We start from the raw sequence: 26,593 nt of genomic DNA, 5'->3' as shown, positions 1-26,593 counted from the left end.
TGTTTCTGATTCCTGATTATTTCTGAACTATCCCCAGCCTATCTTTAAGGCTCACATTGAACGTACATCAATTTGTAAAATTCTGCAGATTCTGCTTCTTTTGTGATTGCCGTAGCTTATAGTTCACATATCTATGAATTGCCAAGTGAAAAACTAAGTAAACCCAAAGCAATTTTCTTACTCCATATCAAAATTTTCTCTTGACTGAATAAGCAATGAAAACTATTATTCTTTGTGAAGAGAAAGTGATTGAATATAGAACTATGGAGCACACTCGTCAGAAACAATATGAACATAGTATTCCTGACTTTGCTTTCAGTATTTTCCTTTCATCATAATCTTAAAAACATCTCTTATATGCTATTTCATTGTTCTTTAAGTCAGAATCTGAAACCCTATTAAAGATCTAAGAATAGTTTGTTATTTGTCAAATATATTTCATGCAGCTGTCTCATAGAAATATGGCACCCGTAGATCCATATTGATAGTCACATGAACTGTATCAATTCTAATTCTATCTGCTTATCTTCTTCAGCGATCCATTGTAGGTCAACTTTGACTGTTCTTGTTCAGCAATCATCTCTAGCAGGCTTGCATGTGGGCTACAAGGCCTGCTCTTTATCTGCAGCAGCAATGACAACTGCTGCAGGTGAAGCTACTTGACACAACAGAGAAGTGACGCCTCTCATGTGCTCTTTCCTATTCTGTTATTTCTCCTCAATGGCTGAATGTGCTGACACCTTCTAAGTGTCAGCACATCCCTGTATTGCAACCTCTGGGCACCACAGCTCCACCTACCCTCAATGTTTCTCTTCAATGACTGGAGTTATGAGCTTCAGCGATCAGTATCATTCATCATGCTGCAGGGCCTTCACTTCCTAGGTGTCAGCACATCCTTGTATCATAGAACATGGTTTCTATGAGTTCAAAAATAGATATAAATAAAATATCATGTGAATATTAAAAGGCGTGGCTATATATTTTCCTCAATATTGCTAGCCACAAGCACTGAGTTATCTGTGTAGAGCATCTCTCTGACACACACTTCCATGATTTTTGGTGGTGGCACGAAGATAGGCCGAGTTGAAGGGATTCTCATCTGTTCTGGTGCAGATGAAAATTTTATACTGCCGAAAGTCATGAGTATTTTTCTTCCACTAATGACAAAACTCTATAATTTTCCTTTATATTTCAAACATTTTGTGGAGATAACCTATGGCAATTATTCTGCTCTCAGCATCAAGCAATCTGTCGCTGTGCTCATCCAAATCAATTATATTGATCCAAATATTTAGTGTATTGATTATTTTATCAATCTCAATAGATGCAAAAGGCATAAAGGATAATAACTCCTTTGCTTGGCGACTGAAATCTGTTCAACTTACCAGTTTTTTCCACTTCATGATGATAAAAATACAAATAGATAAATAGATAGATGTACAAACGAAAAAAAAAAAAAAAAAAAGAGTACTGAATGCCTTTTGTAGAGTTTATATTTATTTGCAGTAACAGTTTTTCTTTGAATTGTATCACTAGAAGTTTCAGAGTGATGAGAAAAACAATTTGGAGAGGCAGAAACTTCATTCCACTGTCACAATTGAGGCTCTCTTCTGGTTAATTAATCTTAGCTGTATATTCCACATATACCAACAGACTACTGCTTTGTTTTTTTCAGAACTGAGCTGTCATCCTTCTGCTACAATGAGACTTAGTTATTAACTATTAATACTTTCTATAAACTTTACTGAAACTCTAAATGCTCTTCTGCCCACAATACTGAAGTTGCTTATTACATAGGCAGAGTCAGAGCTACTGATCCCATTATAATTAGTAGCAATCTCATCCAGTAGCAGCTAACAGCTCCTAATTCTATCATGTGACCTGAACTAGTCAATGACACTGAGACTTGATCCTCATCTAATAACAACTAGTCTGATTTTGAAGTTACAATAGACTTGTCATTCTGAGCCAACTATCAAAATGATCCAGAATTGTTCTCATTCCTGTAAAACTTTTGATAGGTGATTCTGAGCCAGTCTGTTAATAAATAAATATGTGGTTGGCGTTAGGAAGGGCATCCAGCTGTAGAAACTCTGCCAGATCAGATTGGAGCTTGGTGCAGCCTTTTGGCTTGCCACTCCTCAGTCAAATCATCCAACCCATGCTAGCATGGAAGCGGACGTTAAACAATGATGATGATGATGAAATGCACCTGTACCAGTGGCACGTAAAAAGCACCTAGCACACTCTGTAAATTCGTTGGTGTTAAGAAGGGCATCCAGTTGTAGAAACCATGCCACTTTTTTTTTTTTCAATTTGGTTATCTCCTACTATAGTGTCTGAAATTAGAAAATTTCGAAATGGCAAAATGGAATCTGATTTTTCACTTGTGCATGCATGACTACATATACGTGGATGCATGAAAATGTGTGACTGTGCGAAACTATGTCTCTTTCTAAATGTTCATTTTTTTAATGAAAGCGTTCCAAATGTGATCACTCCATCTTTTTAAAGTATTCTAAATCAATTCTTCTTAAAATGCGTACCAAAAATGACCGTGTGGTCTTTTTAAACTACATTATTCCTACGTTCCAAATATGCCCATCCCTACCCAAATAGCCCTTATGTTTACGTCCTTAAAAAAGGATAGATTAACATCCACTATACCCGAAAAATAAAAGATGGATTGGTCGCAAAAGCGATGTGGGATATTTGGCTAAAGAAATAAAAAAGGGTCACATTTAGAACACATAAAAAAAATACGACTACCACAGTCGGAACGCTTTTATTTATTTTAGCGCAACTAAGCCTGAGCAAATAAATAGGATGCTTTAATCTACATTTCGAAAAATTGTCTCTTCCAAGCACCAAAAACGAATATGTTCCCTCGATTGCTAATAAATAAAAGTTTTTTTAAACTCTTCACACGAAGTGCACCAGTCAGTTTTTTTTATAATTTCAATATGTTACGAAATAACGAACATTAACAACGACTGGCTTCAATGTATATATTTGTCCCCTTCAGCATTTTACATTTTATCAAATATTTCAAGAGCCAAAGATTCTAATCTTTTCATTCCTTTCCCACTCAGAACCGGTGTTGATTTCACCGGAAGTTCATTCTTACTTTAATGTTCGTCAGCTTTTTGTTTATATAACTGGAGCACTTTATTACCTACAATGTTCCGAGTTGGAAATTTTAGAAACTTACCTTATTTTTGTTTAAAATTTTATAGAAAACAAGGTGATAAACTTTGCAATAATTTTTACTAATTTGGCAGGAAAGTTTATTGACTAATTCTTTAAAAATAATTCAGTGCTATTTTGCATCGATGCAAAATCAACAGTTTCATTTAGTATGTCGCTTTAATTCATATTACCTCCAATTTAATTAACCTTTTCTCTAGTTGTGTAAATCTTTACTATCACTATTAAGCAATATCATTCCACGTGTCTTTTATAGATACTTCTTTGTTTTCATTGTCGTACGAAAGTGAAAGTATTTCAGGTGTTTTCTAGCTCATATACTGGAGGGCAAGATTGTCAAAGTCGTGACCGATAAATAAAGTCACAGGGAAAAAAGTCACAATTTTGGCTAAGAAAAAAGTCACAATTAATTTATGGTGGCGGTAATAAAGTCACAGAAAAAAAATCACAATTTTGTATAGGAAAGAAAGTCAGGTAATCAAACAAAAATATTCAAGTCAATCATAATTTATTGAAGTAATAAAACAAAATATTTTAAATCAGTTATTAACTGGCAATACATGACTTGTACCTTTTGACAATTCTATTTATATATATGATGGTATTACACGTGACTTTTTTTTAACAGTGAATTTTTTCCCCTGTGACTTCTGGATTCGTCAAAGCGACTAAGTCCCTAATTTTGCAGAAAAGTAAAGCAATTACGTCATGCATTTGCTAATAACGGTACTCTTCTATTAACCTTCGATACATTTGGGTAGTTAATAACTATGCTTTATGAATATATTTTATATATGTTATATTGTTGGATCCTGTCTCAGTTATGACAATGCCATGCATGATGCTTTATAGGAGTTTTTCTCAACCATTTTTTAAACCTATGGACTCCTTTAATCCCTATTTTACTCAGATGGACCCCACCAGCCATTAAAATATTTTTGTATTGTAAAAGTTAAACCAATTTATTGCACATAAATTTTAACAACAAAATCTTATATGGACTTTGATTGAGAACCACTGATTTATATTATCTTACCAGTACTCTCCTGTCCACTAATTCAGTGGTTTTCTGACAAATAACAGACACCCTTAAAATAATAAGAATATTAGCGAAACTTTCACCTTTTAACGATAAGACTAAAAGCGTTTGCCTCTATTTAACTCTTCTTTTTTCATCATGATGCTGGACAAGTTTTATAAAGTTAAAAACCACCAAATATTATTAAATATGGCCTTATTAATCCCCCTTCTGATTACATCGGATTCCCCCTTCTGAAAAACACTGGTCTAAAATGTTTTTGTGTATAGCAGAAGGCCTGTCCAAAATGTGGAAGCAGTATTCCATTCAAAGTCTTGTTTGAGATTTGTTGAGTCAGGCAATGTGCTTGAATGACAAAGGGTTGAAAGAAAAACTGGGCCTAAGAGGAATTCGATGTAATATGCAAGAGAGAAAACTATGTTGGTTTGGCCAGATGATGCATGTGGATGAAGATAGTTGTATAAAGAAGTGCCAATTGCTGACAGTAGATGGAACCTGAAGAAGAGGGAGACCCAGGAAGATGTGGAGTAATGTGGTGAATGCTGATCCCAAGATGTTGAACTTCATAGAGGAGATGATAAAGGACCAAGATGATTGGCAATACATCCTGCTTGACAAGACCTACCTACTATGCTAGCATGACATTGCTGAAGTTTTGAAAACATTGGATACCTCACCCAGAGTCCTGGTCAAGACTACAACTGTTGCTTCTTTTTTCTCTCTCTCTTTTACTCTTTCTCTCTTTTCTTCCCTGCCACTGAGAAAACTGGGTCTTTTCCCCGAGCCACTTCCTATTGACATCCATCCCTCATCTTTACCATTGTCACTCTCACCCATATTTACCATCATCCACCACGCATTTGTATCTGTCTCTCTTTCTCCTCCAACACTTGCAACCTTTAACTCCAGCTCTCATCACTTTCCTATCTAGTGTATTATTCTACTATTGTAAGTATACTATCAGTTTCCACTTACTTTCCTCTGTGCTACATCCAGTTGACATCTCTCTATCATTCTTATTGTCCTTCTATCCATATATTTACCATTGATCAACACCACTCCTGTTCACCATTCCCATCATTCACCTTCATTCATCTAACCACCTCCACCCCCATGTTTATATCTATCTCTCACCCTCCCCTTATATTCTAACAACCCGTACTCCTGATTCTCCTGTCTCAAGGCTCTTTTCTACTCATCTTCTTGAATATATTACCTTGATGGTATGTCACCATCATATTTACCTCTCTTTGTGGTATCACTCCCATCCACTCGTAAACTATGAAGCTGCCATAAATCTCCCCCACAACAAACCTCTTCCTATCTTACATTAACCTTTCAACATCTTATATAAATCAAGCATTTTATTTCCTATTACCTTTGTCAGGCAAAAGGACTCTTTAGTCTTGTGAGTTACAAAGTAACCTCATTAGTGTTGATGCTATGACAAAATTACTGTAAAGTAGTTGGCATTTGGAAAGGCATCAAGCTGTAGAAATCATACCAAAACTGAAATACTGAAACATGGCATGGTTCTACAACTCATTGAATCTTGTCAAACTATTCAACCCATAACCTTATGGAAAGTGTACATAAAAATGATGATGATGATGATAACAATGGTAACTGCAGTGGCAATGAAGTACTTTCTGTTCCTGAAAAAGAAGGTTATAGTTTTGTGATGCAAGTTTAGATATATTTTGTATGTGGGGATCATAAGACAAGATTATCAGAGATTATTAAGCTTTGTTATAGCAAGTTTGAGGATCTTAATTGCATGTTATCCTAAACTAGAAAGGACGAGGTACAGAATTTTTTTCCTTGATATGATCTATATATAACTAAAGATCTCTACAATACTTTATCAAATAAAGTGAGTACCCTACTATTAGAGCAATGCATCATTCTTTTACAACCAATTTTTATAATGTGCCTTTTTTCATATATTCCTTTGGATAAAGAACTTTCAGAGGGTGAAAGAAAATTCTATACCATTTGTTACAATTATGTTATTAAAATATTTTGAAGTTATTTTATGTTATATCTGTTCTCTGATGAAATACATGTGAATTATCATCTTCCTCTAATGTAATATATTTGAATGTTTCTCTTATAGATTTTGTAGAATAAAACCCTTTATTAGAAGCTTTTATAACTAATTCATAACATCATGACATGTACAACTGTATGATTACTTATTAAATTATACTTGTTGTATGTAATTAAGAAAGCATACTTACTATATATGAAATAAAATTTTAGCTTTTGATTTTTAAAATTATGTTGTTATTCTGTAACTCTAGTTACTTATTGTATAGGATGGCATAAAAGATACATGAGCACTTTAGATGCACATCAGTTTCAGCAGCACATATTCAAGAAAAAGTTTTTACTGCATTAAAGCATGTAATGTAGGCCCACCTTTATATATAGGACCCAAGGCAAATTTTTTGTGAGTGTTTATTTAAAATAAGTGTCTTATATGCCATCAAATACAATATTTTTTTGTACACCTGAAGCACAAAAGTAACTGTTTGAATACCAGTAATATCTTTCATATCTTTCTGGCATATTGGTTAATATTTGTTTAACAATGCTGATCATTGTCATCACATCTGAGCATGCAGTTCTAAAATTTTATGAATCAAGATATGATCCTTGTTTTAGCTAAGGATGGATGAAAATCTACTAATTTATTAATTTATTAATGAAAATTTACTTGTGATATTAGGATAATAACTGCTTAGAAACTCTCTCAATGGCTTGACTAACATTGTATAGTTTGCCTTTAAAATAGTCTTAATATGAACTTATCCTTTGAATTGCATTACTTTTAATTTTTATACAGATAAAATACTCCACAGAAAGAATTGTTCTGCATTAAAGGAAGTCATGAATTTTCCAAGGCAGATTATGGTAATAATTTCCTCATCATACTTCATCTTTTCATCTCCTGAAATCAACCTCCCCCCCTCTCTCTTATTCTCCTTTCAGTCATGGCAGTTTTTTAGTCTTGCCAATTACAAGGTGACCTCACTTGTTCAGGTTCCATGAACACAGTAACCTGTACTTTGTAAAGTAGTTGACATTAGGAATGGCATCCATCTGTAGAGACCACCACAAAACTAAAACATTGGAAAGCAGTGCAGGCTTCTATTCCATCAGATCTTGTTAAACTATTGAATTGTATGATTTTATACTTACTTACATTGACAAAACCCAAACCAAACAATAACAAAGAAGATCTACTGCAAGCAGCTTAAGTCAGCACTAGAAGAAAAACAAACCATCTTTGGTTTCAAGACAAAAGGTGCTCATCCATCAGGATAATGCTCGGCCACATACAATGAGGATGACATTCCAAAGGCTGGAGCAGTTTGAATGGGAAACGATAACGCCCTACCCACCATATTCACCTGACATTGCCCCATCTGATTATCATTTATTCTGTAGTCTTCAAAATCATTTGGATGAAAAAAAATATGAATCCTGTAGATGAGGTCAGAACAGTACTGGAGGAGTACTTTTCGTCACAGACAAGTGAATTTTGGAAGAGGGCTTTGTAGGTCTACCAGACAGATGTAAGAGCATTGTAGAAAATGAAGGAGAGGATATTTTATATTAAAAAAGAACTTTATCTTAATCTTGAAAAATAAAAAAAAGTATAAAAAAGCGCATTATTTATGGGATGACCCTGTATGTGTGAGTGTAGGTTTGTGTCTCCTTGCCTTGACATTACGTTAGTGTAAATGAGTGTCACTGTCACATAAGTAGTGTCATTCATTTCCAATATTCTGCAAAGATATGTCTGGCTAGGGAGAAATGTTACCTTGCTTGAAAACAGGTGAGGACTGGCAACAGGAAGGACTGCCAGCTGTAGAAATTCTGCCTCAGAAAACTGCACCTGATCCATACAAGCACAGAAAAGTGGATGTTAAATAATACTGATGCCCAATTATATGATTATTATTCATGCTAACATTCTGACATTAGCAGTACTTGAAAAAATTTTCTTAATCTGGTATTGCCATTAAAGAATAGTTACTGGTTCATCTAGAGATGTTACCTGAAATAAACTAGCATTCTGTCCATTTGATTTAGTTTGGAGCCTTATGTTATTCAATATTTATTGATAATTGATCAATAGTCTGACAATAACTTGATCTATTTATGTCATGCTTTCTATTGTAGTAGCCTGTATGTTGTGGTTTCTTCTTTTTCTCCCCATTAGTCAAAGCTGCTGCATTGCCTCGTCAGAAAAATCATTAAAAACACACACACAAAGGAATATTACACATCCAGAATACCATAACTTGCTTTATATTTAATAAACACCGTATGAGCTTTTGTTGTTGCATTGCCCCAGGACTGCCACAGGAAGTAGATCTGTGAATAAAGGCATTCAAATCATAACCTATCTTCAAACACAGTGTATCTTAGACTGCAGTATCTGATATGTCCTCTTTTTTAAAGATAGTAGGATGTTATTTGAGAGAGAATTGGCTGCTGTTTCTAGTAGGTCAAATGATTCTATTGAGACTCCATCAATAGCTCAGCAAGTTCTAAAGATTACTAAAATACACAATCCTGGTCCTACAATTTTAAAAATAAATGTCTTTAATTAATTTCATTGTTTTTGTAGAAATGGAAATTAGTTTTGAAAGAACTATATAATAGGTGCAAGCATGGCTATGTGGTCAAAAAACTCACTCTGCAACTACATGATTTCAGGTTCAGTTCCACTGCATGGTACCTTGGGCAAGTGTCTTCTGCTATAACTCAGGGTCAATCAATGCCTTGTTAGTGAATTTGGTAGATGCAGAGGTCTATTGTGCATATGTATGTATGTCGTCATCGTCGTTGTCGTCGTTTAACGTCCGCTTTCCATGCTGGCATGGGTTGGACGATTTGACTGAGGACTGGTGAAACCAGATGGCTACACCAGGCTCCAATCTGATTTGGCAGTGTTTCTACAGCTGGATGCCCTTCCTAACGCCAACCACTCAGAGAGTGTAGTGGGTGCTTTTACGTGTCACCCGCACGAAGGCGAGTCAGGCGGTACTGGCAACGGCCACGCTCATCTCACTCGAGAAACCTCATGTGTCACCCGCACAAGAGCCAGTCCAGGGGCACCAGCAACGATCTCGCTTGAAAATCCCACAACAACCCCACACAAGAGCCAGTTCAGGGGCACTGGCAACGATCTCGCTCGACGAAATTTCATGTGTCACCAGCACAAGAGCCAGTCCAGGGGCACTGGCAACGATCTCACTCGAAAAACCTCATGTGTCACCCACACAAGAGCCAGCCCAGGGGCACCGGCAACGATCTCGCTCGAAAATCCCACAACAACCCCACACAAGAGCCAGTTCAGGGGCACTGGCAACGATCTCGCTCAACGAAATTTCATGTGTCACCAGCACAGGGGCACTAGCAACGATCTCACTCGAAAAACCTCATGTGTCACCCGCACAAGAGCCAGCCCAGGGGCACCGGCAACTTTCCCGCTCGGAAGATTTCATGTGTCGCCCGCACGTGAGCCAATCCAGGGGCACTGGCAGCGATCCCACTCGAAAGACTTCATGTGTCGCCCACACATGAGCCAGTCCAGGGGCACTGGCAACGATCCCGTCCCGCTCAAAACATTTCATGTGTCACCCACTCAAGAGCCAGTCCAGGGGCACTGGCAACGATCTCACTCGAAAGATTTCACGCTCGCACATGAGCCAGTCCAGGGGCACTGGCAACGATCCCGCTCAAAACATTTCATGTGTCACCCGCACATGAGCCAGTCCAGGGGCACTGGCAACGATCTCGCTCGAAAGATTTCATGTGTCGCCCGCACATGAGCCAGTCCAGGGGCACCGGCAACGATCTCACTCGAAAAACCTCATGTTTCACCCGCACAAGATCCGGCCCAGGGGCGTCGCCTGCACATGAGCCAGTCCAGGGGCACTGGCAACGAACCCGCTCAAAACATTTCATGTGTCACCCGCACAAGAGTCAGTCCAGGGGCACTGGCAACGATCTCGCTCGAAAGATATCATGTGTCGCCCGCACATGAGCCAGTCCAGGGGCTCTGGCACGATCCCGCTCGAAAGATTTCATGTGTCGCCCGCACATGAGCCAGTCCAGGGGCACTGGCAACGACCCCGCTCGAAAAGTTTCATGTGTCACCCGCACATGAGCCAGCCCAGGGGCACTGGCAACAATCTCGATCGAAAGATTTCATGTGTCGCCCGCACATGAGCCAGTCCGGGGGCACCGGCAACGATCTCGCTCGAAAAACCTCATGTGTCACCCGCACAAAAGCCGGCCCAGGGGCACCGGCAACAATCTCGCTTGAAAGATTTCATGTGTCGCCTGCACATGAGCCAGTCCAGGGGCACTGGCATCGATCCCGCTCAAAAGATTTCATGTGTCGCCCGCACATGAGCCAGTCCAGGGGCTCTGGCACGATCCCGCTCGAAAGATTTCATGTGTCGCCCGCACATGAGCCAGTCCAGGGGCACTGGCAACGATCCCGCTCGAAAAATTTCATGTGTCTCCCGGACATGAGCCAGTCCAGGGGCACTGGCAAACAATCCCACTCGAAACATTTCATGTGTCACCCGCACATGAGCCAGTCCAGGGGCACTGGCAACGATCCCACTCGAAACGTGTGTGTATATGTGTTTGTCCTACCACCACCATCTGACAACTGATGTTGGCTTATTTACCTCCCCATAACTTACCAGTTCAGCAAAAGAGACAGACAAAAAACTACCAGACTTCAAAAATAAGTACTGGGGACAATTTGTTTGACTAAACTCTTCAGGACAGTGCTCCAGCATGGCCACAGTCCAGTGACTGAAGCAAGTAAATGATAAACGATAATGCATTTTCCAAAACAGAATAAATGTCTAAAATCAGTTTCATAATTTTTATGGAAACAATAATTAGTTTTGAGAAAAATACAAATATTAGTTAAAAAAACAAATTATGTAATCTGTAAAAGAGAATTAAGTCTTAAGAAGAGAATTAATTTTTAAGTTTTATTCTGTTGTGTCTGGGAAGAGTCATTCTCTTTTAGTGCCTTATTATTTAACACACTCACTGGAAAAGTTTCCACTCGTTTATTCATTTATTTTTCCTAAAATTTTCGTTGCATCTTACAACCTTTTCAATAGTTGTTACTTTACTCATTATATCACTCATATAACATCTTGATTCAGATTAATCTTTTGGTATATATTTGTAGGTATCTGTTGAAGGAAATATTGGCTGTGGGAAGACTACATTGCTGAATTATTTCGACCAGTTTGATAATGTTGAGGTAAGTAAAACTAGTAACAGGGTTCACTGAAGATTGTTTTTGTTATAGATTTATCTACAAGATATTCTTTTCTACTCTAGGCACAAGGCCCGAAATTTTTGGGGAGAAGGCAGTTGATTAGATTGACCGCAGTATGCAACTGGTACTTAATTTATTGACCCCAAAAGGATGAAAGGAAAAGTTGACCTCGGCGGAATTTGAACTCAGAATGTAAAGACAGATGAAATACTGCTAAGCCTGGCATACTAACGTTTCTTGTTTCTTTATTGCCCACAAGGGGCTAAACATAGAGGAGACAAACAAGGACAGACAAAGGGATTAAGTCGATCACATCAACCCCAGTGTGTAACTGGTACTTAATTTATCGACCCTGAAAGGATGAAAGGCAAAGTCGACCTCGGCGGAATTTGAACTCAGAACTTAACGGCAGACGAAATACCGATAAGCATTTCGCCCGGCGTGCTAACGATTCTGCCAGCTCACCACCTTTTTATCTACAAGATATTGAAGTAGCAAAAATATCTATAAAAAAACTGTACTGCATAAATATTTTACCCAATCATAAAGTTTTCCTCATGAAAGTTGAGGCTATGATGTGTTTACCTTGTTGGAATGTTCTATTCTTACATGTAAATTAGCAGAAAATATCAATATATTAAAGTATAATAATGATAATGAACTTATTGTATACAGAGTTCAGGTGTTCTACAACTCATCAGAAAAAATAGCCAAAAGTGCATGAACAGTATGTAGAATAAAGCACAGGAAGTGACTAGTGAATGAGTCATTAAAAAAAAGAGGTAAGGTTGACATCAGGTGTATTGTTGGTGAATTTCAGGAAGCATGGATGTTTTGAAGGATGCAGTGTCTTGGCAGCCAACAACTAATGCAGGCAGTTCATTCCATGCTTATGCAATTCTGAAGAGGAAAATATATTTCTGAAAATTATGGGGGTTGTGTTGTGTTTTGATTTTGTAAGCATGTCCATGAGTGTTAGACATATCAAATTCAAAAGGGTGTCCAAGGTTGTTGTTGGAAAGGTGGTGGATAGTTTTGCTGGTGTCTACCAAGTCAGTTGCCAGACGTCAGAGCTTTAATGTACTAAAATATAAATAATATAAATAAACCAGTCACATCACCTTGTATGTGAATCATAGCAGTGTTTATCTATAATTAAAAGGCAATATCTAATTTTTGACAGGTGCAAGCATGGTTGTAGGCACTAGCATGGTTCTAACCTCAGGCATAGGTTTCACACACATACATATATAGAATTTATAATTTATTTATTATATAAATTAATTTTGTTTTGTAGACAATGCAGGAACCAATAGAGCAATGGATAAATGTTGATGGTCATAATTCTTTGGTGAGTTTGTTCTTCTTATAAATTTCATTTATACAACTTTGAATGTAAAACAATTGTGGAGGTATGTGGCTTAGTCTTTAGGGTGTTGTACTTCTCATCATCATCATCATCATCATACATCCGTTTTCCAGTTTTCCATGCTGGCATGGGTTGGGCAGTTTGACAGGAGCTGGCAAGCCAGAGGGCTGCACCAGGTACCAGTCTTCTGTTGTGGCATGGTTCCTATGGCTGGATGCCCTTCCTAATACCAATGACTTTACAGAGTGTATTGGGTGCTTTTTACGTGGCAGCAACACAGATGCTTTTTTACATGACACCAGCACTGGAGTAAGATTGCGGTTTTTGGTTTCTGGACCAGGCGATTCTTTTGTTTTCTTGAACAAATCACTTCATTTCACATTGTTCCAATCCATTCAGCTGGTAAAAATGAGCAATCTCATGATAGACCAGTGTTCTATCCGATCAGGGAATATATCATCATCATCATCATCATCGTTTAACGTCCGCTTTCCATGCTAGCATGGGTTGGACGATTTGACTGAGGACTGGTGAAACCGGATGGCAACACCAGGCTCCAGTCTGATTTGGCAGAGTTTCTACAGCTGGATGCCCTTCCTAACGCCAACCACTCAGAGAGTGTAGTGGGTGCTTTTACGTGTCACCCGCACGAAAACGGCCACGCTCGAAATGGTGTCTTTTATGTGCCACCCGCACAAGCCAGTCCAGGGGCACTGGCAACGATCTCACTCGAAAATCCTACGGGAGCCAATCAGGCGGTACTGGCAACGGCCACGCTCAAAATGGTGCATCTCATGTGCCACCCGCACAAGAGCCAGTCCAGGGGCACTGGCAACGATCTTACTTGGCTTGCCGGGTCTTCTCACGCACAGCACATTTCCAAAGGTCTCGGTCAGTAGTCATCGCCTCGGTGAGGCCCAATGTACGAAGGTCTTGCCTCACCACCTCAGCCCAGGTCTTCCTGGGCCTACCTCTTCCACAGGTTCCCTCAACTGTTAGGGTGTGGCACTTTTTCACGCAGCTATCCTCCTCCATTCTCACCACATGTCCATACCAGAGCAATCGTCTCTCAAGATACTTACACTCTGACGGGTATTCACATTGACATTACACATCCAACGGAGCATACTGGCTTCATTCCTTGCGAGCTTACGTATGTCCTCAGCAGTTACAGCCCATGTTTCACTGCCATGTAGCATGGTTGTTCGTACGCATGCGTCATACAGTCTGCCTTTTACTCTGAGTGAGAGTCCCTTTGTCGCCAGCAGGGGTAAGAGCTCTCTAAACTTTGCCCAGGCTATTCTTATTCTAGCAGCTACACTTTCAGCGCACCCACCCCCACTACTAACTTGGTCGCCCAGATAGCGGAAGCTATCGACTACCTCTAGTTTTTCACCCTGGAATGAGATAGAAGTTGTTTCCTGTTTGTTTGCAGTCTTTATTGCACCTGAACATCTGCCACAAACAAGAACTAACTTGCTAGTTAACCTGCCTTTGATGTTGCTGCACCTCTTATGTGTCCATAGCTTGCACCGGGTACATCTTATAGAGTTACTACCTACTCCTTTTCTACATACTGAGCAGGGCCATCTACCTGAAGGGGTTTGTGTTTTATCTACCTTCCTACTTATTAGGATTTTGGTTTTAGCTAGGTTGACTCTAAGGCCCTTCAATTCTAGACCTTGCTTCCACACCTGAAACTTCTCCTCTAGTTCTGATAGTGACTCCGCAATTAGGGCAAGGTCATCAGCATAGAGGAGCTCCCAGGGGCAACCTGTCTTGAACTCCTCTGTGATTGCCTGGAGGACTATGGTAAATAAGAGGGGGCTGAGGACGGAACCTTGGTGGACCCCTACCTCTACCCGGAATTCATTGCTGTACTCATTTCCAACCCTCACCTTACTGGCAGCATCTCTGTACATGGCTCGCACAGCTCTCACTAACCATTCTTCTATCCCAAGTTTCCTCATTGACCACCAGATAAGGGATCGGGGGACCCTGTCAAAGGCTTTCTCCATGTCAACGAAAGCCAGCTACAGAGGTTTATCCTTAGCTAGGTATTTCTCCTGCAACTGTCTCACTAGAAATAAGGCATCAGTAGTGCTTTTACCTGGCACGAACCCAAACTGCATCTCATCTAAATTGATTCGCTCCCTAATTAGTTGGGCTATGACCCTCTCTGTAACTTTCATAACCTGATCTAACAGCTTGATGCCTCTGTAATTATTTGTATCTAAAGCGTCACCTTTACCTTTGTAGCAGTTGACTATGATGCTGCTACACCAGTCATTGGGTATGACTCCTTCGTGTATCACCTGGTTCGTAATACGGGTGACTAGGCTATAGCCAACACTGCCAGATATTTTGAGCATCTCTGCAGTGATTCCTGATGGGCCGGGGGCTTTCCCGGTCTTCATACTCTTAATTGCTTTATCTGATTTGGCTTGGTTTCTATGCTTGGATGGCCTTCCTAATGCCAAATCATGGGTGACTTTTATGTGTCAGCGGTACAGGTGCTTTTTATGTATCATCGGCACTAGCCATGACTATAATTTCACTTGGCTTCATGAGTCCTCTGAAGCACAGCAAATCACCAAAGGTCTCACATATATATATATATATATATATATATATATATATATATATATATGCTACAGAGTCTGGAAAACCAGCCTTATGAGCCTATGACTCTGGAAGGACCTTTGATTCCATTTTTTTTTGTCAAGGGGTTATTTGAAACAAATGATTATGTTTAACTTTAGGCCATTTTATTTGAGCCTATTCTGTTTCAAAAAGTGTAACTCCTCAAATGTAAGGTTTTCAACTTTAGCAAAATAAATGTGCATGTACGATAGAGTGTAAGCATCTTGAGAGAAAAATTGGGCATAAGAGGCATCAGATGTGATGTGCAAGAGAGACAACTGTGCTGATATGGCCATGTGATGCTTATAGATGTGGACAGCTATGTAAAGAAGTGTCAGTTTCTAACCATGGAGGGAGCTTGTGGAAGAGGTAGACCCAGGAAGACATGGGACAAGGTGGTGAAGCATGTTCTTTGGATGTTGGGTTTCACGGAGGTGATGACAAGTGAGTGAGACCTTTGGTGATTTGCTGTGCTTCAGAGGACTCATGAAGCCAAGTGAAATTATAGTCATGGCTAGTGCCGATGATACATAAAAAGCACCTGTACCGCTGACACATAAAAGTCACCCATGATTTGGCATTAGGAAGGCCATCCAAGCATAGAAACCAAGCCAAATCAGACTGGAATCTGGTGCCAGTTCCAGTCAAACCATCATAACCCATGCTAACATGGAATACAGATGCTATATGATGATGATAATGATGATGATGTTGATGATAATGATGGTGGTGTTGAGAATGAAGGATTCTATTTGTATTTCTAAAAATGTTTCTAATTATGCTGGTTGTAATTAACCTTATATAATTGTTAATGCACAAATGTTGTTACTAACACATTCTATCAACAAACTAATTTCTGATAGAAAATAACGTTTCATTTTTTTAACTTTTTTTCTTAGGAACAACTTTATCAAGATCCGTCACGGTGGAGTTTCACGTTTAACAGCCATGCATTACTGACACGAGTTGACTTGCATACCAGACCTCCAGTGAGAAACTAAAAGAAAAAATTCTTAGTCTGATATATTGGATTATTTCATTCCTCATGACAAAACAAGTCACAGGGCCCTTCTACAAATTCTCCTCAGTGATAAAATTCTTGTCTTGTGATGACTAATTCTGGCCATCTGTGTATCATCATTATCATTTAACATCTGTTTTTCCATGTTGGCATGGGCTGGAGATTCAAAAGGAGCTGGGAAGCCAAAGAATAGCACCAAACTCCAATGTCTGCTTTGGCACGATTTCTATAGGTGGATGCTCTTTCTAACACCAACAACTTCTGAGTGCTTTGTATGTGGCTCTGGCATTAGTGAGGTCACCAAGTAACTTACAAGACAAGACCCCCTCCACCTCCTATAACTGAATGAGGAGTTGTGTTGAGGGAGGTGGCTTTATGCGAGTTGAGCATTTAAAGTATGATAGAGAGGAGCAGGTCTCTTGCTGTAGGTAGATATATGGTTGCCCCAGGTGGAAAGAAAGATGGGGGGGGGGGTTAAGACGGGTCAAGAAACATCCTCAAGTTATAGGATGGTGAATGTAAGAGAAGTGGCATGGATGGGTAATTAAGTTCATGGGAGTGTGAAAGGAGAGTGGCAGATGGATAGAGACAAGGATAGAGGGAGGTGCAGTGATTGATGAATATGGCTTAAAGCATGGTCAATCATGAATATTAGTTGAAGGAGGAGAAGGCAACCTGTGGGCAGAATTATTACCATACTGGACAAAATGCTTGGTCAGATTTTTTTCTAATTTTCCTTTCTGACTTTATATGCCCCTGGGGTTGACATTGCATTTTATCATTTCAGGTTCAATAAAATAAGCACCAGCTGAACATAGGTCGATGTAATCGACTTACCCGTCTTCTGAAATTGCTGGCCTTGTGTCAAAAATTAGAAGCCAATGTTAGTTAGAGGAGGAGGTGGAGGAATATGTGGGTCAGGAAGATAAGGAGTGGCAGCAAAGATGATGTGAAGCGTGTGGGGGTGGTATGTGAGAGAGATGCACTGTGCCAAGGACAAAGTCAGAGGTCATATGAATGGAAATAAAGGGTGATGAATTGAGGTAATGAGGGTTGGAAAACTTGGATTGTTTTGTTGCTGACTGTTTTAGATATTGAATAAATTGGTTTCAAATTTTGGTGCAGTAATTTCAGGGAGAGGTAAGTTGATTACATTTGTCCTCACTGCTCAACTTGTACTTAATTTAGATTGCTTTCAAATTTTGATACACAGCCAGCAAGTTCAGGAGAAGGTGTAAGTCAGTTATGCTGACCCCAGTGTTCAACTGGTACTTATTTTATTGATCATAAAAGGATGCTAGGCAAAGTTGACCTCAGTAGAATTTGAACTCAGAACGTAAAGACGGACACATTGCTTTTAAGCACTTTTCCCAGTGTGCTAACAATTCTGCCAGCTTGTCTTAAAATAAATTAATATCAACACTTTAACAACCATTTCCAATGAGGAACTTATGTATATATATTTTTCTCTTTGAATTGTTCAATGATTTAATATATATATTTTGTTGTTTGATAAGAAACAATAAATGCACAGATGATGTAAGTGTTAAAATGGTTTTAATCAGGTGTTTATGTGTATTTCAGACTAAAACTGTCAGGATGCTTGAACGCTCAGTGTTTAGCACTTACCATTGCTTTATCAGAAACAATTTTTTAAGGTAAGGCTATTTCTGAAAAACATTATTGTTGTGTTTTAAACAAATCAATTAAAAAAAAAAAAAAACTACATCTAAATATGAAGTGTTTGAAATATAATTAATGTGTATTGATATTTGGAGTAGCAAAGATGTAATTTCTTACACTTTTGTCTACACCAACAAACTATATAGCAGTTTCACAATGATGCATGGACAAAGAGGAGTCTGGTTTTATGAAGATTGCCTCTCCTTTGCATCTTTTGAAGCCTAACATCATGTAGAGTTTCCAATAAAGGTCAGTCCTCATCTGAGCATGTGTTCAAGACCCCTAATGACAAGTGGAGACTAACACTTTGAAAGTATTATGGTTCACAAACTTGAAGTTATCAGTCAAGCCAGCTGATAACTTCAAGTCAGCCACAAGCAAAAAATAGAGAAGTAAAATTTACATCTTTTTCATACTCTTGCTACAATAATCTCACTATAATTGCCTTCAACACTAATTACATCGTCTAGGTAACAAGCTATCTAATGATTCAAACCACCATCAACACCTTCACCACCACCATTGCCACTACCAGTGGCACACTGCATTAAATATGCGAGCATTGACTTAGTGGTGGATACACAGAGTAGAGACAGGATAAAAAAAGCTTGAGATGAGATAGTTTTATTATATCTTAGTAAATTGTATTGCACACATTAGGTATAAACAAATTGAGCCACATTGAAAGCTCATGCATTACAGACCTATTCACCATATAGAAAAATATATGTTAACCCTATGATTGGTAGGAATGTTAATCTAGAAGTGATTAAACTCTGGTGTGGTGAAATTCTTTGAAGATTTCTAAACATTTTACACAGGGTTCAATTATATATTTTTTTTTCAGTAAAGATTTAAATGGTCTTGAATTTGCAGTTTTAAAAAAATGGTTCCACTGGCTGATATATAAACATAATTTAGGGTTGGACCAAATAGGTATGTATTTTAAATCATACATCTGAATTTAATTGGGCACAGTCTTATTTTAACTGCTATTTTGTTTTCATACAATACATGCATGCATACATACATACATACATACATACATATATATATGTGTGTGTGTGTGTTTGTATCCGTAAAAGTTTGATGCTCTACTGTCTGATTTTGTGTGTGTGTGTGTGTGTGTGTGTGTGTGTGTGTGTGTGTGTGTGTGTGTGTGTGTGTGTGAAGGCACATGACTTAGTTGTTAGGGAATTTGGGTCATGATCACGAGGTCGTGAGTTTGATTCCTAGTGGTGCATTGTGTCTTTGAGCATGATACTTTATTTCACGTTGCTCTAGTCCACTCAGCTGGTAATTCAAAGGGCCAGCCTTGTTTCTTTATTGCCCACAAGGGGATAAACATAGAGGGGACAAACAAGGACAGACAAAGGGATTAAGTTGGTGCATAACTGGTACTTAATTTATCGACCCCGAAAGGATGAAAGGCAAAGTCGACCTCGGCGGAATTTGAACTTCGAACATAACGGCAGACGAAATACCGCTAAGCATTTCACCCGGCGCTCTAATGATTCTGCCAGCTCGCCTTCAAAGGGCCAGCCTTGTCACATTCTATATCATGCTGAATCTCCCTGAGAACTATGTTAAAAGTATGCATGTCTGTGGAGTGCTCAGTCACTTGCATGTTAATTTCATGAGCAGGTCGTTCCATTCTTCAGATCAACTGGAACACTTGTTGTTATAACTGATCAACTACCAGTTTGTTATATATATGTTTGTATATGATTATAAGGAAAAATATTTGCTCCAATGCATAGGCTTCACTTTGAAGTTCTAGGATTTTAAAGCTGAGGTATTAGAATAATGTATGAGTAAGAATCAAAGTTAGGCAAATCAAATTCACATATACATTTATATTTATTCAGCCCGAGACCTAGCATGTACGAATTTCTCCGATAGTATACTCAATATATCAAACAGATTAAAAATATATAGATATATAAAAATATATAGAGTAATCAATATATTAAAAATATACATATCAAAATATATAAATATATAGATATATACATTTAAAATATATTGAAAAATTAAATACACATATAGATTGATTTACAGATTATAAAACAAAGTCATAAAAAGAATTAAGAGTCTTTAAGAAATTGTACAGGTATTGCTAATCCTATGAACAATCCTTTCTGAGGGTTTGGTTGTCCTGTTATATAAAAGATATTTACATCCATTATAGGACACCACCTCCTTCATCAGGGAAAATAAGCTTCTAAAGAAGCCTCACAAGTATTTATTTTTTTCAATATATTTTTAATGTATATATCTATATATTTATATATTTTTATATGTATATTTTTAATGTATTGATTACTCTATATGTTTGATATACTGAAGATATGTTTGTATATGTATGTGTGTTTGCACTTATGTGTGTGTCTATGAAGAAAAGCAAAACCAAAGCCATCACTTGTGAGCAAGTATGACTTGGTAGCATGTACAATGCTTTTGCTAATTGTTTCTTGAGCATACATTGACATCCACACCGGAATATCAATGAGAGAGTGAGTGCTGTACCAGCACTGTATGTGTTTTAGGTGCAGGTTTGGTTCTGTGGTTAAGAAGCAAACTTCTTAACCACATAATTTCAGGTTCAGTCGGTGGATTTGGAAGATGGAAACTGAAATAAGCCCATTGTGTGTGTTTGTGTGTGTATATTTGTGTCTCCTTATCTTGACATTGCATGAGTGACTGTTGTAAATGAGTGCCATGGTCATACAAGCAGTGTCATTCTTATCCAATATTCTGTGTCTTGCCATAGGGGAATATTAAACTTGCTCAGAAAACAGGTGAGGGTTGCCAACAGGAAGAGCATCTGTTCAGAGAAAGTCTGCTTCAGTAAACTCCATCTGACCCATGCAAACATGGAAAAGTGGACATTAAATGATAGTGATGCTTATTATAATAATAATTATTATCATTATTTGTATGTCATCATAATAAATTTAGTCCATTCTCCATGCTAGCATGGGTTGTACAAGCTTCCATGTTCCAAGTCAGTTCTTATTCAGATGAGTTGATTAGCATCTCTTGTTTGTATGTGCTATTTATATAATGTGTGTGTATGCATATCTGCATGTGTACTGATATTCATTTTTCTCTCAGTATATTTAAAGGCAGATCCTCATTTGTGCTTTGAGAGATTGAAAAAAAGATGTAGAAAAGAAGAAGATCCTGTTCCAGTGGTAAGAACCTTTACTGTTATATTCTTTATAAATAGCTGTTAGCACCTCTTTCCTGAAATGAATGTGGATATCTGGGACATTGAAACCAAAAATGTAATTGATTTTACTAATTTGAAAATTCTGTTTGCTAAATTTTTTCTGCATTGATATTTGCACTGTTATTTTTCAGAATGAATTTATCATCATTCATCATCATCATCATTTAGCATCTGTTATCCATGCTGGCATGGGTTGGACAATTTGACGAGGGCTGGTAAGCTGAAGGGCTGTACCAGATTCCAGTGGTTTCTATGGTTGGATGCCCTTCCTAACACCGACCACTTAACAGAGTGTAATGGGTGCTTTTATGTGCCAGTTGCATGACACCAGTATCTGCCACAACTATGATTTCACTTGGCTTGATGGGTTTTCTGCTCGAGCACAGCATATCACCAAGGGTCCTGGTCATTTATCATTGCCTCTGTGAGACCCAACACTTGAAACCAAGACCACATGATTGAGAATCAGGCTTCTCAACCACAGAGCCATTCCTGGACTGTAATTTTTTTTTTTTTTTCATAGTAGCTAGTGCTTTGCAACTTTCAGTATCCTATCACTCATTGTCATTAGCAATACAATGTGTTATTTTCTCAAATTATATCCAGAGAGGTTTTACTTTTAGCTGTGTTGATTTACACATGTGTTTGAGAAAATGTATAGTGTATTTTTATTTATTGATGCTTGTTGCAAACATCACATCTTGATAACTTCTACTTCTAAACAGGCTTTCAGCTATCAACAAGCTTGTATTAAAATGCAGAGCTCCATCTTTTGTAAGTTAAGGAGAGATGTCACAGTTTGCTGTTGAGAGCAGGACAGCTCAAACATTGCATCTCTCAACTTGTTCTTGGTTTAATTTCTATTTTGGTAGCTTCTATTACTTTATTGTTAATTCAGTTTTTGACAACCATTCTCTTCACATGTAAATGTTTATGCTTTATCTATCAGATAGTTTTCTTTTTATGTTTCTTCCAGTCTTTGCTAGAAAACCTTCACAAGATCCATGAAGAGTGGCTTATCAAACAATCTTATGGCCCATTACCTGCTCCTGTTAAAGTAAGTACAACTCAAATCCAATTGAAATGACCTTTTTCTATTCTGTAATTTGTGTTTGTGATGGGTGTATTTAAAAACATGATCTTCAATATAAACTTGAGGAAGTTTTCCCAGAAATCCTGTCCTTTATCTGTTGTTTCTAGCATGTTTGAGGTGACACTTGCACCCCACCCCTCACTCCCACCTTATTTTTTTCTAAATTTCTTCAGATTCCTGTGTTTTTGATACAGGAAATTAGGATTTCACCCAAAATACATATTCTCAATATTTTGATTTTCTCTCTCCTCACCCCAATTTCTTCATCTTTTTTACCTTTTTCTAAATTTTTTTTCTTGATAATTCATGGAGAAAAAAACAGTACAAATCTTTAAGGATTTTCTTGGATCTATTTCAAAACGGGGGCACCAGTTTTCATTTATGTTTTATGTAGTGTTTTTGGTACCGAAACACTTTCAAACTTTGTATACTTATCTATTTTGTGTTATAGAACAGAAAAAAATTTTTGTATTCGAATTTATTTCATGTAAAAAATTGTCTTATTTCGATAATTTCTACTAATCACTGACGTCTATTCAGTTGAAAACAGTTAGCGCTGTAACGGTGTATATCGTATTAATCCCCTAACCCTAACCCTAACTAGACTGTTAACCCTAACCCTAACCCTAAAACTAACCCTGACTCTAGAATCCGAACTCTAAAATTGTTACACACATAGATACACATAGCGTAATTTATTATATAAACAATATATGCGTATAAATTACGATTAAACCGGATGAAATATGTCACAGGGAATAACATTTTTATGACCGCCCAGCAGTAACTCTATTCAGCTGAATAGACGTCAGTGATTGGTTGAAATTACAGAAATACGACAACTTTAACATGGAATAACTTGCGATGTACTTTTTTTTGTTAAGAAGACTAAGAGTAAAACATGTTTTATATGACACATTCTACCAGTGTCCCAAGTTTCAAAGTGTTTCATTAGTGTTTCGTTAAGAAAATACTGGTGCCCCCGTTTTGAAATAGATCCATTTTCTTCTCCATCTGAGCGGGATCACTGTCAGAGCAGCGGTCTCGCTTCCATGCTGGTGGCACGTAAAAAGCACCATTTGAGTGTGATCGTTTCCAGCTTCACCTTACTGGCACTCGTGCCAGTGGCATGTGAACAAAACATTGGACTGACTCCTGTGCAGGTGGCACCTAAAAAAACACCATTTGAGCATGGCTCTCGTGCCAGTGACACATAAAAAGCACCCACTACACTCTCGGAGTGGTTGGTGTTAGGAAGGGCATCCAGCTGTGGAAACTCTGCCAGATCAGATTGGAGTGTGGTGTAGTCATCTGGTTCACCAGTCCTCAGTCAAATCGTCCAACCCATGCTAGCATGGAAAGTGGACGTTAAATGATGATGATGATGAACCTAACTGTTTGAACCAGAGATACAAACTAGTGACAGTGACTGGATATAAACAGTTAATCTCTCATAATGTCTAATATCTTGTCAGCTATGCTATTTGTAAACTCCCAGATAAAGCTGAAAGAAGAAAAAAGGTTGTCCTTACAGAATAGCTGTTTTTATTAAAGGATATTTTCACATAATAGTTGTTATTATTTTTTAATTTCAAGTTTCATCGAAAGCATTTTCATTGAATAAATTTCATTAAAATTATTTTTCAAAAATACATTCTTTTCCCAGTTTATTGGAAATTTAAATATTGCAGTAATATTTTTAATTTTATGAAGGCGGCAAGCTAGCAGAATTGTTAGCATACCAAGCAAAATGCTTAGTGGAATTTTGCCCATCTTTATATTCTGAGTTCAAATTCCAAGGTCGTCTTTGCCTTTCATCCTTTCATGGTTGATGAAATAAGTACCAGTCTAATCTGAAATTGCTGGCCTTGTGCCAAAATTTGAAAGCAATATTTTAAACTTTTCACTCAAGTTTTAAAAGTATTATCAAAAATTATACATTCCAGGTTATTGATACAAATCTGCATTTAGAAAAATTATTTAATGTCTATGAAGAGGAAAAATCACAGATTTTGTGCCAGGCATTATGAATTATGCATAATACTCATGTCTGATAGTTTTGTGTCAACATATGATTATGTAATGTAAGTATTATTTTTTAATCAATGCATTTTATGACTAAAGACAATACAATATATATTGAATATAACAAATATACCATTCTGCATCTTGATAAATAAAGTATATTCAGCCTTCAAATAAAATCCTAATCATCAAACTTATTGTTAATGGTAATTTGCATGTTAGTTGAAGGCCACAATCATAATCAATATACGCATCATCTGGTTTACTAATTGATAAGAAATAATTTTATATTTGAGCTGTGAATAAGCACAGGCATGGTTGTGTGGTTATGAAGATGGCTTTGCAACCACATGGTTTTGGGTTCAGTCCCACTGCATGGCACTTTGGGCAAGTGTCTTCTATAGCCCTAGGCCAACCAATGCCTTGTAAATGAACTTGGTAGACTTTATGGAAGTTGTCATGTGTGTGTGTCTACAACAGCATGTTTGTTCCCCACAGCTTGTTTACATCTCCATAACTTAGTGGTTTGGTATAAGTAACCGATTGAATAAGTACCAGACCTTGGAAAAAGGATCAATTTGTTTGACTAAATATTTCAAGGTAGTGTCAAGCATGACCACAGTCCAATGACTGAAACAAGTAAAAGATAAAGGATAAAGAAGAACATCATCTACTTGATATGGATTCATGATTGACTTATGATTTCATACATTGGCATAGGACCAAAGGTTTGTTGGGCAGAAGTAGCAGTTATGGAATCTGTCTCAAAATGTGATGGATATTCATCGTTGCTTCACCCTGATTGAACAGACCCATGTTCAAAAGTGTTCCAGCTGGAGTCATCTTGTACTTTCATATATCAAGAACAACATTGTCTTATGTTTCCCTCTCTTAAGACATTGGAGATTGAATGGAAATTTGGCTGCAAGGTCAATAGAAGCTTTGTTGTTCACTTGATTTACATGTATTACTGACCTGGGTAGAATGAAAGACTATGAAAGTCTTAGTTGGATTCAAGCTCAGAAAATAGAGGAAGGGAAACAAAAGGTTACACAGGACATAATGCAGTATGATGCATAATTAAGCCAAAGTAGAGGCTTCTCTGTGGCTGTTTGATCTGCCAGAAATAGCAGGCAAATTCTCCTTGAATTACACCTTATCATCTTTAAAAAAAAGTGATAAATGTGTCCAGGAAATCTAGTCTTGGATACACTTGATGTTAAGCAAAGACAAGATAATCATGGCTTGAACACTTTCAGTCAAATGTCTGCTTGATCAAGGTTAGCCTATGACAAAACAACAATTACTCAGTGCTTTAACATTTCTCATTTTTAATCATTGAATCATAATTTCTCACATTGGTAAAAAAAAAAAAGTTACAAAGTGGTGTAGCTGATTGAATTGATTATTTATTTTATTGACCTAGGAGGGATGATAACTGAAATCAGCCCCAGTGTGATTTGAACTCATTGCTGAAAAGGACGAAATACTGCAAATTGCTTTGTTTGGATGCAACGTGATAGATCTGGATTAACAAGGGTATGTCATTTATGAAGTCACAAATGGTAACGAAAATGCTCTTGCAGAACAACTCATTGAATGATTGACCAAATGATTAATCAAGTATTTGATTAGTCAATTGGTTAATTAGTGAACTAGTTGACTGATAATAATAAAAAGTTAAATAGAACCAGTGTACTTGTTTTTATTGGTAAAATGACTGTCCCAAGATACAACAATTTGTTTTGTGCTCTCTCAATTGTGCCATCCATTCTAAGCACATAAGAGTGGTAATAATTAATACTCTAGGAAATCTCTCAACCCACTAGTAATAATATCAAAATCAAAGAAAATTAGTAATACACAACTGCCACCACCACCACCGCCAGAAAAGATAAAGCATTTTGCTACTGTTAGTCAGGCATCATCATTTTAACATCTACTT

General features: G+C 37.6%; 1 protein-coding gene across 4 annotated transcripts; it reads left to right on the top strand.

Moving 5' to 3' along the window:
- The first annotated feature begins 3,087 nt into the window (after positions 1–3,087).
- LOC106875809 (thymidine kinase 2, mitochondrial) lies at positions 3,088–26,338 on the top strand. 4 transcript variants are annotated; one of them, XM_014924085.3, is made up of 11 exons: positions 3,088–3,244; positions 7,095–7,162; positions 11,487–11,561; positions 12,877–12,930; positions 16,491–16,580; positions 18,197–18,270; positions 19,143–19,231; positions 21,413–21,492; positions 22,507–22,587; positions 24,570–24,707; positions 26,075–26,338. In XM_014924085.3, exons 1-10 carry the CDS (start codon positions 3,181–3,183, stop codon positions 24,651–24,653), a joined length of 759 nt encoding a protein of 252 aa, XP_014779571.1. In that variant the 5' UTR covers positions 3,088–3,180; the 3' UTR covers positions 24,654–24,707; positions 26,075–26,338. The 4 variants fall into 4 exon arrangements, with proteins under 4 accessions (XP_014779571.1, XP_089209040.1, XP_014779573.1 ...); XM_089352914.1 differs by having other exon boundaries at positions 3,115–6,119; XM_014924087.3 differs by lacking the exon at positions 3,088–3,244 and adding an exon at positions 3,246–3,356.
- Positions 26,339–26,593: the final 255 nt, after the last annotated feature.

Source organism: Octopus bimaculoides, chromosome 5, assembly GCF_046866305.1.
Source record: "Octopus bimaculoides isolate indiv1 chromosome 5, ASM4686630v1, whole genome shotgun sequence".
In the NCBI taxonomy this organism is placed as follows: Eukaryota; Metazoa; Mollusca; class Cephalopoda; order Octopoda; family Octopodidae; genus Octopus; species Octopus bimaculoides.
Note: the sequence above shows the minus strand (reverse complement) of the source record. Positions and strands in the feature narration are given on the sequence as shown.

Coding starts and splice junctions, on each gene's coding strand:
- LOC106875809 (XM_014924085.3), top strand. CDS start 3,181: ATGTTCCGAGTTGGAAATTTTAGAAACTTACCTTATTTTTGTTTAAAA. Junction 3,245..7,094: donor AAAATTTTATAGAAAACAAG/GTGATAAACTTT, acceptor ATTTTTATACAG/ATAAAATACTCCACAGAAAG. Junction 12,931..16,490: donor TTGATGGTCATAATTCTTTG/GTGAGTTTGTTC, acceptor TTTTTTTCTTAG/GAACAACTTTATCAAGATCC.